Below are 19,778 nucleotides of genomic sequence, written 5' to 3' on the forward strand. Positions count from 1 at the left end.
GGAGTATGGAACAGACAGCACCCTCAAATCTTCAGAAGTATGAGATGAACCCCAAAAACTTGGAAAGGTGGATCTCACACGTACCGACACAGACTATCCCGCAATTCAATTGATCCTCAAAGGTTTTTATTGAATAGCGGAATAGGAAATATGATCAAAAAAAGTGTATGTATCTCGCACGTACACAACCACACTAGGCCCCAATTACTATTGTTTGTACCCCTAAAAGGATGGATGAGGAGTAGGAGGAGGAGTATGGAACAGGCAGCACCCTCAAATCTTCAGAAGTATGAGATGAACCCCAAAAACTTGGAAAGGTGGATCTCACACGTACCGACACAGACTATCCCGCAATTCAATTGATCCTCAAAGGTTTTTATTGAATAGCGGAATAGGAAATATGATCAAAAAAAGTGTATGTATCTCGCACGTACACAACCACACTAGGCCCCAATTACTATTGTTTGTACCCCTAAAAGGATGGTTGAGCAGTAGGAGCAGGAGTATGGAACAGGCAGCACCCTCAAATCTTCAGAAGTATGAGATGAACCCCAACAACTTGGAAAGGTGGATCTCACACGTACCGACACAGACTATCTCGCAATTGAATTGATCCCCAAAGGTTTTAATTGAATAGCGGAATAGAAAATATGATCAAAAAGAAAGTGTATGTATCTCGCACGTACACCACCACACTAGGCCCCAACTACTATTGTTTGTACCCCTAAAAGGATGGTTGAGCAGTAGGAGGAGGAGTATGGAACAGGCAGCACCCTCAAATCTTCAGAAGTATGAGATGAACCCCAAAAACTTGGAAAGGTGGATCTCTCTCACACGTACCAACACAGACTATCCCCCAATTTAACTGATCCCCAAAGGTTTTTGATTAAATAGCGGAATAGAAAATATGATCCAAAAAAAGTGTATGTATATCACACGTACACAACCACACTAGGCCCCAATTACTATTGTTTGTACCCCTAAAAGGCTAGATGAGGAGTAGGGGGGGTATGGAACAGGCAGCACCCTCAAATCTTCAGAAGTATGAGATGAACCCCAAAAACTTGGAAAGGTGGATCTCTCTCACACGTACCAACACAGACTATCCCCCAATTTAACTGATCCCCAAAGGTTTTTGATTAAATAGCGGAATAGAAAATATGATCCAAAAAAAGTGTATGTATATCACACGTACACAACCACACTAGGCCCCAATTACTATTGTTTGTACCCCTAAAAGGCTAGATGAGGAGTAGGGGGGGTATGGAACAGGCAGCACCCTCAAACCTTCAGAAGTATGAGATGAACCCCAACAACTTGGAAAGGTGGATCTCTCTCACACGTACCAACACAGACTATCCCCCAATTTAACTGATCCCCAAAGGTTTTTGATTAAATAGCGGAATAGAAAATATGATCCAAAAAAAGTGTATGTATATCACACGTACACAACCACACTAGGCCCCAATTACTATTGTTTGTACCCCTAAAAGGCTAGATGAGGAGTAGGGGGGGTATGGAACAGGCAGCACCCTCAAACCTTCAGAAGTATGAGATGAACCCCAACAACTTGGAAAGGTGGATCTCTCTCACACGTACCAACACAGACTATCCCCCAATTTAACTGATCCCCAAAGGTTTTTGATTAAATAGCGGAATAGAAAATATGATCCAAAAAAAGTGTATGTATATCACACGTACACAACCACACTGGGCCCCAATTACTATTGTTTGTACCCCTAAAAGGCTAGATGAGGAGTAGGGGGAGTATGGAACAGGCAGCACCCTCAAACCTTCAGAAGTATGAGATGAACCCCAACAACTTGGAAAGGTGGATCTCTCTCACACGTACCAACACAGACTATCCCCCAATTTAACTGATCCCCAAAGGTTTTTGATTAAATAGCGGAATAGAAAATATGATCCAAAAAAAGTGTATGTATATCACACGTACACAACCACACTGGGCCCCAATTACTATTGTTTGTACCCCTAAAAGGCTAGATGAGGAGTAGGGGGAGTATGGAACAGGCAGCACCCTCAAACCTTCAGAAGTATGAGATGAACCCCAACAACTTGGAAAGGTGGATCTCTCTCACACGTACCAACACAGACTATCCCCCAATTTAACTGATCCCCAAAGGTTTTTGATTAAATAGCGGAATAGAAAATATGATCCAAAAAAAGTGTATGTATATCACACGTACACAACCACACTGGGCCCCAATTACTATTGTTTGTACCCCTAAAAGGCTAGATGAGGAGTAGGGGGAGTATGGAACAGGCAGCACCCTCAAACCTTCAGAAGTATGAGATGAACCCCAACAACTTGGAAAGGTGGATCTCTCTCACACGTACCAACACAGACTATCCCCCAATTTAACTGATCCCCAAAGGTTTTTGATTAAATAGCGGAATAGAAAATATGATCCAAAAAAAGTGTATGTATATCACACGTACACAACCACACTAGGCCCCAATTACTATTGTTTGTACCCCTAAAAGGCTAGATGAGGAGTAGGGGGGGTATGGAACAGGCAGCACCCTCAAACCTTCAGAAGTATGAGATGAACCCCAACAACTTGGAAAGGTGGATCTCTCTCACACGTACCAACACAGACTATCCCCCAATTTAACTGATCCCCAAAGGTTTTTGATTAAATAGCGGAATAGAAAATATGATCCAAAAAAAGTGTATGTATATCACACGTACACAACCACACTAGGCCCCAATTACTATTGTTTGTACCCCTAAAAGGCTAGATGAGGAGTAGGGGGGGTATGGAACAGGCAGCACCCTCAAACCTTCAGAAGTATGAGATGAACCCCAACAACTTGGAAAGGTGGATCTCTCTCACACGTACCAACACAGACTATCCCCCAATTTAACTGATCCCCAAAGGTTTTTGATTAAATAGCGGAATAGAAAATATGATCCAAAAAAAGTGTATGTATATCACACGTACACAACCACACTGGGCCCCAATTACTATTGTTTGTACCCCTAAAAGGCTAGATGAGGAGTAGGGGGAGTATGGAACAGGCAGCACCCTCAAACCTTCAGAAGTATGAGATGAACCCCAACAACTTGGAAAGGTGGATCTCTCTCACACGTACCAACACAGACTATCCCCCAATTTAACTGATCCCCAAAGGTTTTTGATTAAATAGCGGAATAGAAAATATGATCCAAAAAAAGTGTATGTATATCACACGTACACAACCACACTGGGCCCCAATTACTATTGTTTGTACCCCTAAAAGGCTAGATGAGGAGTAGGGGGAGTATGGAACAGGCAGCACCCTCAAACCTTCAGAAGTATGAGATGAACCCCAACAACTTGGAAAGGTGGATCTCTCTCACACGTACCAACACAGACTATCCCCCAATTTAACTGATCCCCAAAGGTTTTTGATTAAATAGCGGAATAGAAAATATGATCCAAAAAAAGTGTATGTATATCACACGTACACAACCACACTAGGCCCCAATTACTATTGTTTGTACCCCTAAAAGGCTAGATGAGGAGTAGGGGGGGTATGGAACAGGCAGCACCCTCAAACCTTCAGAAGTATGAGATGAACCCCAACAACTTGGAAAGGTGGATCTCTCTCACACGTACCAACACAGACTATCCCCCAATTTAACTGATCCCCAAAGGTTTTTGATTAAATAGCGGAATAGAAAATATGATCCAAAAAAAGTGTATGTATATCACACGTACACAACCACACTAGGCCCCAATTACTATTGTTTGTACCCCTAAAAGGCTAGATGAGGAGTAGGGGGAGTATGGAACAGGCAGCACCCTCAAATCTTCAGAAGTATGAGATTGTGTTCACTGTACCCCACAAAGATTGAGTTCACTGCACCCCACAATGATTGTGTTCACTGCACCCCACAAAGATTGTGTTCACTGCACCTCACAAAGATTGTGTTCACTGTACCCCCCAAAGATTGTGTTCACTGCACCCCACAAAGATTCTGTTCACTGTACCCCACAAAGATTGTGTTCACTGCACCCTAAAAGGATGTTGTTCACTGCACCCCACAAAGATTGTGTTCACTGCACCCTAAAAGGATGTTGTTCACTGCACCCCAAAAAGATTGTGTTCACTGTACCCCCCCAAAGATTGTGTTCACTGCACCCCACAAAGATTGTGTTCACTGCACCCCAAAAAGATTGTGTTCACTGTACCCCCCAAAGATTGTGTTCACTGCACCCCAAAAAGATTGTGTTCACTGTACCCCCCAAAGATTGTGTTCACTGCACCCCACAAAGATTCTGTTCACTGTACCCCACAAAGATTGTGTTCACTGCACCCCAAAAAGATTGTGTTCACTGTACCCCCCCAAAGATTGTGTTCACTGCACCCCACAAAGATTCTGTTCACTGCACCCCACAAAGGATTTTGTTCACTGCACCCCAAAAAGATTGTGTTCACTGCACCCCAAAAAGGATTTTGATCACTGCACCCCAAAAAGGATGTTGTTCACTGCACCCCAAAAATGATTTTGTTCACTCCACCCCAAAAAGATTGTGTTCACTGCACCCCACAAAGATTGTGTTCACTGCACCCCAAAAAGATTGTGTTCACTGTACCCCCCAAAGATTGTGTTCACTGCACCCCACAAAGATTCTGTTCACTGTACCCCACAAAGATTGTGTTCACTGCACCCCAAAAAGATTGTGTTCACTGCACCCCAAAAAGGATGTTGTTCACTGCACCCCAAAAAGGATGTTGTTCACTCCACCCCAAAAAGATTGTGTTCACTGCACCCCACAAAGATTGTGTTCACTGCACCCCAAAAAGATTGTGTTCACTGCACCCCAAAAATGATTTTGTTCACTGCACCCCAAAAAGGATTTTGTTCACTGCACCCCAAAAAGGATGTTGTTCACTCCACCCCAAAAAGATTGTGTTCACTGCACCCCAAAAAGATTGTGTTCACTGCACCCCACAAAGGATTTTGTTCACTGCACCCCAAAAAGATTGTGTTCACTGCACCCCAAAAAGGATGTTGTTCACTGCACCCCAAAAAGGATTTTGTTCACTGCACCCCAAAAAGATTGTGTTCACTGCACCCCACAAAGGATTTTGTTCACTGCACCCCACAAAGATTGTGTTCACTGCACACCAAAAAGGATTGTGTTCACTGCACCCCAAAAAGATTTTGTTCACTGCACCCCAAAAAGATTGTGTTCACTGCAGCCCAAAAAGATTGTGTTCACTGCAGCCCAAAAAGATTGTGTTCACTGCAGCTCACACACAGAAAAATGGATGTGGATCACTGACACCTGCCTATCTCCAATCCCACACCACACAGCAATATCGATTGTAGTTTGTAGAACACAGTTTCCCTAAAATTCAGCAGACTCTGTCCCTAACAGGATTGAGAAGAGATCGTAGATCAGGATTGAGTGCAGATTCACCCCACCCCCCACACAGCAATATCGATTGTAGTTTGTAGAAGACACTGACCCTATAATTCAGCAGACTCTATCCCTAAAATGCCTACAACTCGCCCTGCCTAAACACTCCGACCTGTCCCTCAATTCTATCCGGACACAAATGGTTTTTTCCTGCCTATCTTTCCCTAATCAGCAGCCAGCACATTGATGTGTGCTCTGTCCCTTAGCTAAGCAGCAGAATGACGCTGCTGCGGCGGCTGCCTCGAACTTATAAAGACTTGGTCACATGCTTCAGACGGCCAATCACAGCTACTAAGACATTTGCAGGCATGGCTGGGATGGCTTAAGGCACACCAGTTAAACGATTGTTGATTGGCTGTTGAAAGCCCGCCATGAAAAGAGCGCCAAAGCATGCAAAACCCGGAAATAAAACGACCGAACACGGATTTTTACCCGAACATACAGTAAAGTGTCCGTGTCCGTGTTCGGGTAAAAAAAATCCAATTATTCGGTACGAACACGAATAATACAGTCCGTGTTCGCTCAACACTACTCATTATGCCTCATAGATTATACGTTGGGGTGTTTGCTTTCCAAAATGGGGTCATTTAGTGGGCTTTTCCATTGTGCTGGTGCTCCAGGGCCTTCAAAAGTGTAATAGGTGGTTGAGAAATGAAAAGTGTATTTTATGCTCCGAGAACGCCTGGAGGTGCTACTTCAATGTTGGACTTCTGTATGTGGCCTGACTATAAAAAAGTGTTACACATGTGGTATCGCCATACTCAGGAGGAGTAGCAGAATGTATTTTGGGGTGTCATTTTTGCTATGTACATGCTATGTGTTGGAAATATCTTATAAATTGACAACTTTGTGTAAAAAAAATGCATTTTCATTTTTTTTCCACATTTTACGAAAGATTCTGGAAAAAAATGACATGTTCAAAAGACTCATTATGCCTCATAGATTATACGTTGGGGTGTTTGCTTTCCAAAATGGGGTCATTTAGTGGGCTTTTTCATTGTGCTGGTGCTCCAGGGCCTTCAAAAGTGTAATAGGTGGTTGAGAAATGAAAAGTGTATTTTATGCTCCGAGAACGCCTGGAGGTGCTACTTCAATGTTGGACCTCTGTATGTGGCCTGACTGTAAAAAAGTCTCACACATGTGGTATCGCCATACTCAGGAGGAGTAGCAGAATGTGTTTTGGGGTGTAGTTGTAAGTATGCATATGCCATGTGAGAGAAATAACCTGTTGAATATGACAATTTTGTAAAAAAAAAAAAAAAAATTAATTTTGCAAAGAATTGTGGGAAAAAATGACAACTTCAAAAAACTCACCATGCCTCTTATTAAATACCTTGGAATGTCTACTTTCCAAAAAGGGGTCATTTGGGGGTCATTTGTACTTTCCTGGCTTGTTAGGGTCTCAAGAAGTGAGATAGGCTGTCAGTACATTAGGTGTGATCAATTTTCAATGATTAGCATAATAGCTTGTAGACTCTCTAACTTTCATGCAGACCAAATAATATACACTTATTTGGGTTATTTTTACCAAAGATATGTAGAAGTATAAATTTTGGCCAAAATTTATGAAGAAAAATTACTAATTTGCAAAATTTTATAACAGAAACTAAAAAAAAAAGTTTTTTTTTTTTTAAATTTGCGGTCTTTTTTCATTTATAGCACACAAAATAAAAAGCCCAGCGGTGAATAAATACCATCAAAAGAAAACTCTATTTCTATGAAAAAAAGGCCGAAAAATTTATATGGGTTCAGTGTTGCATGACCGCGCAATTGTCATTCAAAGTGTGAGAGCACTGAAAGCTAAAAATTGGTCTGGATGGGAAGGGGTTTAAGTGCACAGTAGGCAAGTGGTTAATATCCATAATTAATATTAATCACGCACTGGCCAAGGGATTCAAACCCACAGCCTCTCTCTTGCAAGGCCGGTATTCTACCACCTACGCCACAATCAGCAGGCTTGATGAACACACAATACACTCGCCCTACACACAATTCCACATTCCTTCAGGGAGAGTTTAGTGAGTTACACAGTTTATCAGATAGTGCCATCCAGTTCTGGGCACCGGTCCTCAGAAGGGATGTGCTGGAACTGGAGAGAGTCCAGAGAAGGACAACAAAGATAATCAGGGGAATGGAGGACATCAGCTATGAGGAAAGACTACAAGCACTGAACTTATTCTCGCTGGAGAAGAGACGTTTAAGAGGGGATATGATATCAATGTACAAATATCGTACTGGTGACCCGAGCATAGGAAACAAACTTTTCGGAGAAAGGGAATACAATAAGATACGGGGTCACTCACTAAAACTAGAAAAAAATGGTTTAACCTTAAACTACGTAAGGGAATCTTTACTGTCAGAGCAGTAAGGCTGTGGAATTCTCTTCCACAAGCAGTGGTATCAGCAGGGAGCATCAATAGTTTCAAAAAACTATTAGATGAGCACCTTAAGAAAAACAACATACAGGGGTATACAATGTTCGGTTAGCAGCACACACACACACGCACAGGTTTAACTGGATGGACTGATGTCTTTTTTCAACCTCACTAATTATGTAACTATGTAACAATGGGGCTCCTGTTTGGCCATCATATCACAATAGGCCCGGTGGGAAGCAGTTAATAATGTTAAAGGAAGCAACTTTTTTTAACCCTTTTTATAGAATTCTGACTTCTGTTCTTTTCTGCACAGGTGGATTGATGAACCAAGTTTTTCGCTTGTCTTGTTGTATCAATACAACAAATTTATACGAGAAGAAAGCCATGTGGATGTTATAAGTGACTGAAAGTCTTTATTGCAGTTCACTGGAAGCTTCACACAGGACACAAGACCTATCCGTGTTCTACATGTCAAGAATGTTTTGAATGCTCTTCAACATTGATCCAACCTCAGAGGACAACAAACGAGAAGTAATTTTAGTGTTCTGGAAGTGACAATGTCTTTACTGTAAAGTCCAACCCATGTATATATGAGAAGTCATTTCAGAAGATATTTCTTGTTTGGAATGTGATAAAGGTTTTACAATGGAGGCAAAAGTTATAACATACCAGAAGGTTCACACTGGAGAGAAGCCATATCCATGTTCTGAATGTGATAAAACTTTTACATTGAAGTCAAATCTTGTCAGACACAAGAGGATTCACACTGGAGAGAGGTTATATCAATGTTCTGAATGTGGTAATGCTTTTACACGGAATTCACATCTTCTCACACACCAGATGATTCACACTGGAGAGAAGTCATATCAGTGTTCTGAATGTGGCAAAGCTTTTATAACCAAGAAAGAGCTTATCAGACACCAGAGGATTCACACTGGAGAAAAGCCATATCAGTGTTCTGAATGCAGCAAATCATTTACACTGAAGTCCAATCTTATCAGTCACCAGAGGATTCACACTGGAGAGAAGCCATATCAGTGTTCTGAATGTGGCAAAGCTTTTACAGAGAAGTCAGATCTTATCAGACACCAGAGGGTTCACACTGGAGATAAGCAATATCAGTGTTCTGAATGTGGCAAAGCTTTTACACAGAAGTCAGATCTTATCATACACCAGAGGGTTCACACTGGAGAAAAGCCATATCAATGTTCTGAATGCAGCAAATCATTTACACTGAAGTCCAATCTTATCATACACCAGAGGATTCACACTGGAGAGAAGCCATATCAGTGTTCTGAATGTGGCAAAGCTTTTACAGTGAAGTCACATCTTATCAGACACCAGAGGGTTCACACTGGAAAAAAGCCATTTTAATGCTTTGAATGTGACAAAGATTATACAGTAAATGCTGTGCTAATGTATCACCAGAGGATTCATAAGCTTCAGCTGCAGAGAGGAAACTCTGGAAGAAGGAGGAATAATAAAGGATTTGCGGGTGTCCCAAAAAAATAAACTAAAATCTGTGAGCAAAGTGGAATGTAATGATTGGATGCACTAACTGTAGTGCTTATGTCTATCACACACACCTAGAACGCCTGTAAATATTATACCTTTTTTTTTCAGATAAGTATCAGTGACTGAACTGTTTTCCTCATGATTCTCATTTTTTTATTTGTTTATAGAGCTTTGACTGAACATGTAATGCATTTTCATCATTCACTAACCGAGCCGTGTTCCCAAGTGTTTTCTTCCTTGCCAGATCCTGAGCTAATACATGACCAACGCTGCCTCAGTACCAGAGACTAGGATGGGATCCAATGGCATCTTGCCAAGCCTCTTAAGCCTCAGTAGGAGAGTCCATTCCAGGTTCTTCTGACTGTTGATACACCATATGCCAGGCTTTGGGGCTCCAGCTATGCTCACCTTATCCAAACTTCCTCTCCCATGATCAATGCCTCCTTTCCATGTTTCATCTCCTCTCATGGATGACAGCTTTGCAGGCAGGTCTGTGGTTGGGACACCAGCCAGGGAGAAGTCTCTGTTCAGTAAGAAAGTAACTTTCTAAGCTGCTGTGGGCCTTCAACACTGACTTGCTGCTGTTTGTGGGATGCATTTAACAGAACCATTTAATTTCAGCTGGCTACTTTGTGTTACATTTGGTTCTACTGAAAGTCTCAGGGATTCCATCTGGTGAAGAAAGAATGTCCTTGATATCTTCTTCCTCTGTCCAGCTATTATTCATCTCCATAGACTATTCACACAGCACAACTGCAAGAGATCTGAGCTTACCAAGTGTGAAGTGTGTGGTCACATTCTTACCACTTTTGAGGACTGACATTCCTCCAGTTGGGGTTCAACTGTGACCTTTTTTGCTGCCTGACCCCTTTTTGCATTTTTTGCACACGTTTAAAAATCATTTTAGCCTTGACAGTTATGTAAAACCCCCAAACATTATATATTTTCTGAAAGCAGACTCCCTAGAGAATAAAATAGTGGTAGTTCAAATTTATGTCACCCGATATTACCTTAAAGGTATAGGAAAAATTTAACCTAACGTGAACATTAGGGTGAACATATGCAATCAATCACCCACATTTTGGTAAAATATAAAAGGTTGCGCTGAGTAAATAGATACCAAATTTGCGAAACCTTAAATTTGTGTGTGCCTGTGAAATGGCAACAAACTTCAGTCCCCTATATTTTCTATAGGCAATGCTTAAAAAGCCCCCTACATGTATCATTTTAGTGTTATGTAGGAGGTCTGGTGCTAGAATTATTGCTTTCACTCCTGTGTGCGTGGCAACATGTGTATCGCAATCAACATTTTCACTTGTAGGCACCGCCGACGCATGCGCTTACGTTTCTACGAGCATATGGAGGTGGAGGTCCTCAAAATTTCTTCGGGGGGAAACTTTATGTGCTTGGGTGTAACCAATTTTCTTGTAAAAAAATAAAAATATTTTTAATTTTTGATTTACTTCCCTTTCATCACATAGGGGACAATGTGATGTATTTTAGGTGACATTTTTTTTTAACCACTTAGGGACCGGAATATTTTCCCCCTGATGACCAGGCCATATTTTGCGATTCGGTGCAGCATTGCTTTTAATGGACAATTGCGTGGTCAGGCGATGCTGTACTGAAATAAAATTGATGTCCTTTTTTTCTCACAAATAGAGTTTTCTTTTGGTGGTATTTGATCACCTGTGTGATTTTTATTTTTTGCGCTATAAACAAAAAAGTGCGACAATTCTGAAAAACAGAAAATAATATTTTTCACTTTCTGCTATATAACATTCTAAAAAATAACATTCTAAAAAAAAATGTAAATATCAAAATTTTTTAACATTTTAGGCCAATTTGTTTTCTGCTACATATTCTTGGTAAAAAAAAATCACAATAAGCGTATTTTGATTTGGTTTGCGCAAAAGTTATCGCGTCTACTAACTACGGGAAAGATTTACGTCATTTTTATTCTTTTTTTTTTTTTTTACTAGTAATGGCGGTGATCTGCGATTTTTAGCGGGACTGCAACAATGCGGCGGACAGATCGGACCCCTGACATTTTTGACACTTTTGGGGGGACCAGTGACATTACTACAGTAATCAGTGCTAAAAATATGCACTCTTACTGTACTAATGACACTGGCAGGGAAGGGGTTAACCTTGTGGGTGATCAAGGGGTTAAATGTGAGCCTAGGGGAGTGATTCTAACTGTGGGGGGGGCGTGGCTTGTGAAATCACCATAGAGACCTGTGATCCTATATAGAAGGATCACAGGGGCTCTATGATCATTCCAGGGAGAAGCATGGTCAGCTGTGTTTACAACATCCGATCGTCCTTCTCTCTCAGCGGGGAATGGAGCGGCCTGACCCATGCATCGGCTTACCTGCCGCTGAGTGGGGCAGGAATGTGCCGGTGGCAGCGTGCGCGCTCGCCCCCTAGCTGCAGGCACATGACCGATGTAGATCTAAGTCGGTTTGTGCAGGAGAGCCACACTGCCGCAGTAAAAAGGTGGCGGGTGGTTGGCAACAGGTTAATGAGACCTGCAGGGTCTAAAAGATCTGTCATTAGTAAACAAGTTATTGTTTTTCCGAGTCTCCCCTTGTAACATTTTTATTACTTGTTGATCCTCCCAGTTGATCTATTTTATTCTACTTCCTATTGAAGGTTAAGCAATTTTGCAAAAAATGGCAGTTGGAGGAGTTGCTTACTGTCAGTTTTAATTTATATGGAGGATTTTTAACAAATAAATTTTTCTTTTATTAAACATATAAACAGGACAAACAATTACAAATAAGGCACATCACCCTACACAGAAGTTATCAGTACATACAGAAAAAAAAATAACAACCATAAAGATTATAAATATTCATTATCAAATCATTAATGAGAAAAGAAAAAAAAAGGGGAAGAAGGGAGGGGAATAAAACCAAAACAAGGAGGTAAGGGAAAAAAAATATATATATATTTTATCTTGCTCATGTCATCATAAAACAGGAGACGTTGACACACCTACAGCATCAATTCAGGCCGACCAAACGTTATCGAATTTCTTAGGACAGTTCCTGCTATCGTAAGTGAAACGATAGAATGGAAGCGTCCTAGCAACAGCGGCTATCCAGGTTGTCCGGGTGGGAGGCTCAGATAGCTTCCACCGCAGAAGGATTTCTCTCCTAGCATAAAATAAAGCATAAGTGATACACAATTTAGCATGTTTACCCCCAACCACTTCTGTAAGATTATTCAATAAAGTTACCATTGGGTCCAATGGGATCGTGGTATCAAAAATTTCCCCTAGGACAGTGATGGCGAACCTTTTCGAGCTCGAGTGCCCAAACTGTAACACAAAACCAACTTATCTGTTTCAAAGTGCCAGCGGGTAATTACCGGGGGTGGGAAGGTGATATATTGCCTCCCAGCCACCTGTCAACTGCCTTCTGAAAAATTGATCCACCATGGATTGCTTCTCATAAGAGCAGCAAGGGATGCCGTATATGTAAATGCACCCCAACCCAGCTACTCACCTCTGCATCCCAAAGCCCCCCTCTTTTCCTACTTCTACATGCCCTCCTCTGCTCACTATTGCACCCCCACAAAGCTGCTAACCTTGTAAAGGATAGCCGGTCAGTGGTGTGCGCTCTTCTTCCTCGCGTGCCCACAGAGAGGGCTCTGTGTGCCACCTGTGGCACGCATGCCATGGGTTCGCCATCACTGCCCTAGGATGTCCGTCACCGCTTTCCAAAAGGAGGCTAGCTCAGGGCACGACCAAACAACGTGAAAAAAGGTACCAATATCATGCCCACATCGAGTACAAAAGGGGTTAGTCATAGGGTATATTCTTGCAAGGCGTTGAGGCGTATAATATGCTCTATGTAAAAACTTAAGTTGTATGAATCTATCCCTAGCCGATATCATTGAGGGAATATAGTTACTAACAGAGTCCTCCCAATCCTCAACAGTCAGGTCCAGAATATCCCCCTTCCATTTATTATAAATTTTCTCAAGAGACTGACTATAATCCATCGATAGCAGCAAGTATATAGAAGAAAGGGGCTTACCTATGACCTTAAAAGGTCAACATTCATTCCAAAGGGTCCAATTCCAAAACAACCGGACCCTGGAACTGAGCCTGCATAGCATGGCTGAGCTGCCAATAGCGAAATTCCATGGTACTAGGCAATGAGTGTAGTTGTTGGAAGACCTCAAACACTGGGAGTCTTCCATCTTTAATAACATGTTTCATAGTCACAATCCCTTTAGCAGCCCATATCTGAGGGTCAGGAAGTTGTTGCAGGTGTAGTAAATTAGGATTGCCCCACAGTGGAGTATGGGGGATATATACAAGGGTTTCTTATACACCGCTCGAGCCCTGGCCCACACCCGTAGCACCGTCTTCATCAGACTGGTGGTCTGGGGATGAGCCCGTTCACCCCGAAAAACGAGGTTGCTCAGAGCCGCATAAGATCCCAATAAGGCTGCTTCCAGAGTCACCAGTACAGCAGCCCAAAAATAAAGCTGAAAATTAGGGAACGCCAAACCCCCCCTTGAAAGTGGGAGATACAGCGTCCGCCTGGCGACCCAAGGAGTGCGCCCAGCCCACACAAAATATGTTACCATACTGTTCAATCTAGAGAAGAAGGTTTTTGAAATATCATTAGGGGAATTACGAAAAAAATACAAAAACTTCGGAAGGTAGCTCATTTTCAGTAGGTTAATCCTACCTACCGGCACATCTCTTAATTAACTGAAGAAACAGGGGTTCAATATTATCTTGCTGATAAAGGTCCAGCGTTGAGCCCACCTTGATACCCAGATACATCATATCCTGAATCCATTTCAATGGTGTCTGGGTATCAATTAAGGGGACCGATAAATGTAATGAAAAGAGGACAGACTTAGACTAATTAATACATATACCAGAGAAACGACCAAAGATATTAAATAGTTGTAAAGCCCTTTGCAATGAGATGGAAGCATCAGCCAGGTAAATCAAAGTATCGTCCGCGTATAAGGACAGTTTCTCCTCAATAACACCTACTCTAATGCCACAGACCCGTGGGTCCGCCCGCAACTTAATCAGGGCCAGGGCAAAAGGGCAGGGGACAACGGACATCCCTGTCGGGTACCCCTTGATAGGGGGAATTTATCCGACAGGGATAAGTTAGTACGCATCCGAGCCGTGGGACTACCATAAAGCAATCTGATCCATGAAACAAACCTGGGGCCAAACCCAAAGTAGGCCAGGATCCTCCAAAGAAAGGGCCACTCGACAGAATCAAATGTTTTCTCGGAGTCGAGGGAGGCTACCGCACCTGCCGTCTCCCCCGACACCAAGGCCATATGTGTAAACAACCTCCGAATGTTAATATCCGTGCCTCGCTCGGGTATGAAACCAGTTTGGTCCAGGTGGATCAGGTTTGCCAACACAGTCGGGTAGCTAAAATCTTTGAAAGGATCTTCCCATCTACATTTAGAAGAGAAATGGGTCTATATGATGAACATAATGATGGATCCTTACCCGGTTTAGGAATCACCACAATGACCGCTTCACTCATAGTTTTAGGAAGCTCACCATCATTCAAAGATCCAGCGAGAGCAGCAAGCAAACGGGGGCCCAGAAGGTCTAAATGGGCCTTATAGAATTCAACAGGAATTCCATCCGGGCCTGGTGTTTTACCAGATTGTAAAGAAGCCACCGCTCCCTGAAGCTCCGAAAGGGTGATAGGGGCGTCTAATTTAGTCCGGTAGTTATCGGTCAGAGTTGGAAAGTCCACTGCCTGTAGATATTGGTCCAGTTCGTCATCAGAATAGTCAACCCTAGTTTTATATAGTTTTATATAAAGCTTATTATATAATAGTCAGCAAAGTTACGGTTAATAGTCTCTGGAGTAGAATGAGGAACACCCATATGGTCTTGAATATGTGCTATACTATACCCATTCGTCTGCTCCCTAGATAATTGCGCCAGCAGTTTACCATTATACTCTCCTTGTACAAAAATGCGTTGGACTTGAGAAAGTAGTTTCTTCTACTTCTCCAGTCAAGGACTAGATACTACTTCTCCAGTCAAGGATTGAAGCCGAGCATAATGAATAGGGTCCCTAGTACGAATATACAAATTTTCCATATCTCTTGCTTCAGATTCTTTCTGCATTAGGTCAGCAAGTCTATGTCGCTGGATTTGACCAATAGCAGTCTGATAATATCCCCGGGTACAAGCCTTAAAGGCATCCAATACCATAGCCAGCAATGCCGTGCCAGGATTAACCTCACAGTAGGCCGCTAATTGGGGCCCTACTAGGGGGACAATATCAACTTCTGAGATCCAGAACCTGGATAGTCGCCACAGCCTATTAGAAAAATTCCCAGGTAACTCAATATTCAACAAAAGTGGAGCACGATCTAAGATCCCCCTTGAGAGAACCCGAACCTCCCGCACCCGAGGTAAGAGGGAGCCACTTGCAAACATTAGATCAATTTGGGAAAAAGATTTATAAGAGGAAGAATGGCAAGTATATTCCCGAGAGTGAGGGTGGTGCCAACGCCATAGATCCATCAACCCATAGATCTCACCCCACCCGGCGAGATCTGACCGGGCCGAAGAATCCCCAGCCATTCTATCCATACTCGGATCTGGGACCATATTAAAATCACCCACAATAAGTATATTGTCATTCCCAAACTTGGCAACCTCTTTAGAAATTCTATGAAGCAGCCTAATCAAAGCTGGCGGGGGTATATATAGCCCCACCAGCAATAGGGCGAGAGATGACACCTGTAAATTAAGCAGGACATATCGTCCATCCGGGTCTAAGGAAAGGTCCAAAACTCTAAATGGAAGAGACTTATGAATGAGAACACTGACTCCACGAGCATACGTGGAAAATGTGGAGTGGTAATGATGACCAATCCATGGTTTCTTAAGAGCCAGTGTTCGGCTACCCACCAAATGTGTCTCCTGAAGGACACATTTATGAGGTTTAAAAGTTTTAAGATATTGGAACACTAAGGAGCGTTTCACAGGTGAATTTAAGCCCCTAGTGTTCCAAGACACCACCGTTAAATAATCCATTTCCACTCATAAGACATATAGATATATAAAGGATAAATACAAGGTCTTACCAGATTCCACAAGACCCGGATGAAGAATACTTCGCTAGGTGTCCGCCCATATCCTAAATACTGACATTTGCATGTAGGAATTTGTGTGCCAATCAAAACAAAAAATATATGAGCGGGTGTCCGCCCATATCCTAAATACCCCTGGAGGGTGGGACTTTAAAGGCAATAACCAGGACTTGAGTATGTCATGAGTATAGAATTTATTTAGACAGCTATAGTACAAAATATAATTTGCAAGAACAACAAATAATATAACATTAAAACATGGTCATAGATACGTCTCTGATACTGTCTGAGATGTCTGGATGAGACCAGACGCGTTTCGGTCAATTGACTTTTTCAATGGTCCGACAAGAGGGGCCAGATCTCAGACTAGGAATGTAAAATACAACAATCAATATTAGATTATGATAATGTAGACAGTGGTACAAAAACAAGTATAGTTATATATATGAATCACAAGGTGTCTATTGTACCAAAAGACAAAGTATATAAGTCAACAATTTGTGTGTAGATACATACCAGATGAGAGAATCCTCTGTGGGACGAGGGAAAGGAAGGCCATTTGTTTCCAAAAGCCGCTACTGATATCCACATAGCTCTGGTTGCATGCTTTCTCAGATATATAGGTGTCTGTGTGGTTGTTCATTCTTGGTTTGGGAAAGAAAAAGGACCCCAAAACTAAAAAAGTTGTGGGGGGCAAAATGGAAAAAACAGCCCCAAAAGCAAGGGTAGCCACACTTTTCCAACAAAAGTTCCCTCAAGGATCCCAGATATCAGTCAACACTGAGGGGCGTCTATGAAAAGAAGAAATGGAGTGGATCATGAGTATTCCAAGGGAGCATTGTGACAAATAAATGGCCATTAATGGTGTAAGTAAAGGTACCGTAAATATTCTGTAGGATTTCACATGTCTCCTGTAGTAGAAATCGGTAAAAGGTATACCGCACTTTACAGGTAGTCTATCCCTGTGGACAGATTATCTAAAAAAGAAGGAAGACGGTGCCTATTAATAAATACAGACTATATATTAAAGGCCAAAAGCTGTATTTGAATGGAAAAGAATAAAATAGAAACGCCACTCCAAAGGATATGAAAAATCAGAGTTTTATATTCACCACCACGATGACCTTAAGATGGTGTGCCAGGGTAAACATACCAGGAAAGAATAGTGCAAAAAAGGGGAAGTAAGTAAAAGTAAGTTCAGAATATAAGACACCCATATGGAGTCCCGGAATCAAGCCATAGACAAGGCACCGTGCGTAGTATAGGTCGTAGAGTGTTATGCCTAGTGTATGCCCCCGGATAGAAAAGTAGAGCGTGGTGTCGAATCTGAAGGTAAATCCTTACATGAGTGACCCAGAGCAAGTGAGTAATGGCGGCGCGCTCTCCGTAGAAGCCATTTGAAGACGCCAGTGCCTGCGCAGAAGCCCAACACGGACTTCGCCCATGGCGTATATGTGGACCAATGGAGATCCCCGTGTCCGGAGCGCACAGGCGCCGCCCACGTAGAACGTTGGCCGCGGTGTGCGTTCCGGGCATGCCAGCGCACAATATCCGGCCTCAGAGAACCATCAAATTATGGTATCTCTAAGCCGGTTCGGGGGCAGAGACTGCCCCTTTGTGCGCTGGGGGAAGAGATTGAAGGAACAGTGACGCTACCAGAGCAGCCCTGCCGAAGGAACATAAAAACTAGTCAAAAGGCAAAACAGACACTTTGTTTACAAACAGTACAGCCTGTATACAGGGGAATACATTGCATACAACACAAATTTTTATACGTATAATAATAGGTCATTAGAGACCGCCATCATTACCTAGAACCGGGGTCCTCAATAGGCGGATTTCGGGCCATCTCCGGACCCAGACGTGCTTAGGTCTGGACCGCGACGATCTGTGCGATCTGTGCTGCTGAAGCCACCTATTCCTTTTGTCACTGGTTGCTCCCGCCGCGTCTAGCAACCAGTGACGTCACATACCGGACGCCCCGCCCCCCCGCCCACCATTCACAGCGGAGGAGGACATTATTCCTCCTCGCGCCTAAGCACCCCCCGGCCGCGCTGCATTCTGGGAGTTGTAGTCCCCTGTAGTAGTCTATGGAGCTGAGGGAAGCCAGGCTTCGGCGGTGAAGACACACAGGTTTTTTTTGCTTATCATCTAAATAACTATTGATGTTATACATATATAGAACTTCTGTGGCTCAAAATTTTTGTTATACATATATAGAACTTCTGTGGCTCAACATTTTGTTCCCATTCTTGCCTGGTAATGGCCTTGTAGTGAGTGGGATTCATCTTATTGACCATAGTGACGATAAATCAAGCATTTACTGGTGATGAGGTTATCACACTGTGGAGTCATAAGGGGAATGGATGCATTTTGTTTTAATTAGGAAATAGCAAAAGATTTCTTCATCATTGAGCAGGATGGAACTGAGAACTCCCAATGGTATTAACACTTAACAACCCCTTGATCACCAATAAAGTTAACCCTTTGATCGCCCCTTCCCTGCCAGTGTCATTAGTACAGTGACAGTGCATATTTATAGCACTGATTACTGTAGTAATGTTACTGGTACTCCCAAAAGTGTAAAAAATGTCAGTCAGGGGTCCAATCTGTCCGCCGCAATGTCGCAGGCCCGCAAAAAAAAAAAAAGAAATGCAGATCACCGCCATTACTAGTTAAAAAAAAAAAAAAACAATAAAATGACATAAATCTTTCCCGTAGTTAGTAAACGCAATAACTTATGCGCAAACCAATCAAAATAATGCAATTGTTTTTACAAAAAATATGTAGCAGAGAAGAAATTGGCCTAAAAATGTTAAAAAAATTTAGATTTAATTTTTTTAAGAATTTCATATAAAAAAAAAAAAGTGAAAATATTTTCTTTTTTTCAAAATTGTCTCTCTTTTTTTGTTTATAGCGTAAAAAATTGAAATCGCAGAGGGGATCAAATACCACCAAAAGAAAGCTCTGTTTGTGGGGAAAAAAGGACTTAAATTTCATTTGGGTACAGCGTCGCACGACCGTGCAAATGTCCGTTAAATTCAAGCAGTGCAGAATCGCAAAATAGGGCCTGGTCTTTGAGCAGCCAAATCCTCCGGGGCTTAAGTGGTTAATATTTTTTTCCTCACCACTTTAGGGTTCAAAACAAATTTAGACACGCTGCACCATGAGTTACCATGGCCTGTTGTCCTGCCGGGAGCTGCATTGATGGGCACTGGTGAGGATGCATTGATGGGCACTGGTGAGGCTGCATTGATGGGCACTGGTGAGGATGCATTGATGGGCACTGGTGAGGATGCATTGATGGGCACTGGTGAGGCTGCATTGATGGGCA

General features: G+C 42.4%; 2 protein-coding genes across 2 annotated transcripts in view; both read left to right on the plus strand.

Annotated features, from left to right (window-relative positions):
- Positions 1-9,187, plus strand: part of LOC309547870 (uncharacterized protein) — a gene marked incomplete at both ends in the record, with an annotated part of 139,209 nt that extends 130,022 nt beyond the window's left edge. Inside the window, one exon of the mRNA XM_082247872.1 lies at positions 8,822-9,187. Coding sequence (XP_082103998.1) covers positions 8,822-9,187 — 366 coding nt within the window. The remainder of the gene's footprint in view (positions 1-8,821) is intronic.
- Positions 1-19,778, plus strand: part of LOC309548372 (uncharacterized protein) — a gene marked incomplete at both ends in the record, with an annotated part of 1,605,927 nt that overhangs the window by 1,122,353 nt on the left and 463,796 nt on the right.

This window comes from Pelophylax lessonae (assembly GCF_965119305.1).
Source record: "Pelophylax lessonae genome assembly, chromosome: 2".
NCBI classification, from domain to species: domain Eukaryota; kingdom Metazoa; phylum Chordata; class Amphibia; order Anura; family Ranidae; genus Pelophylax; species Pelophylax lessonae.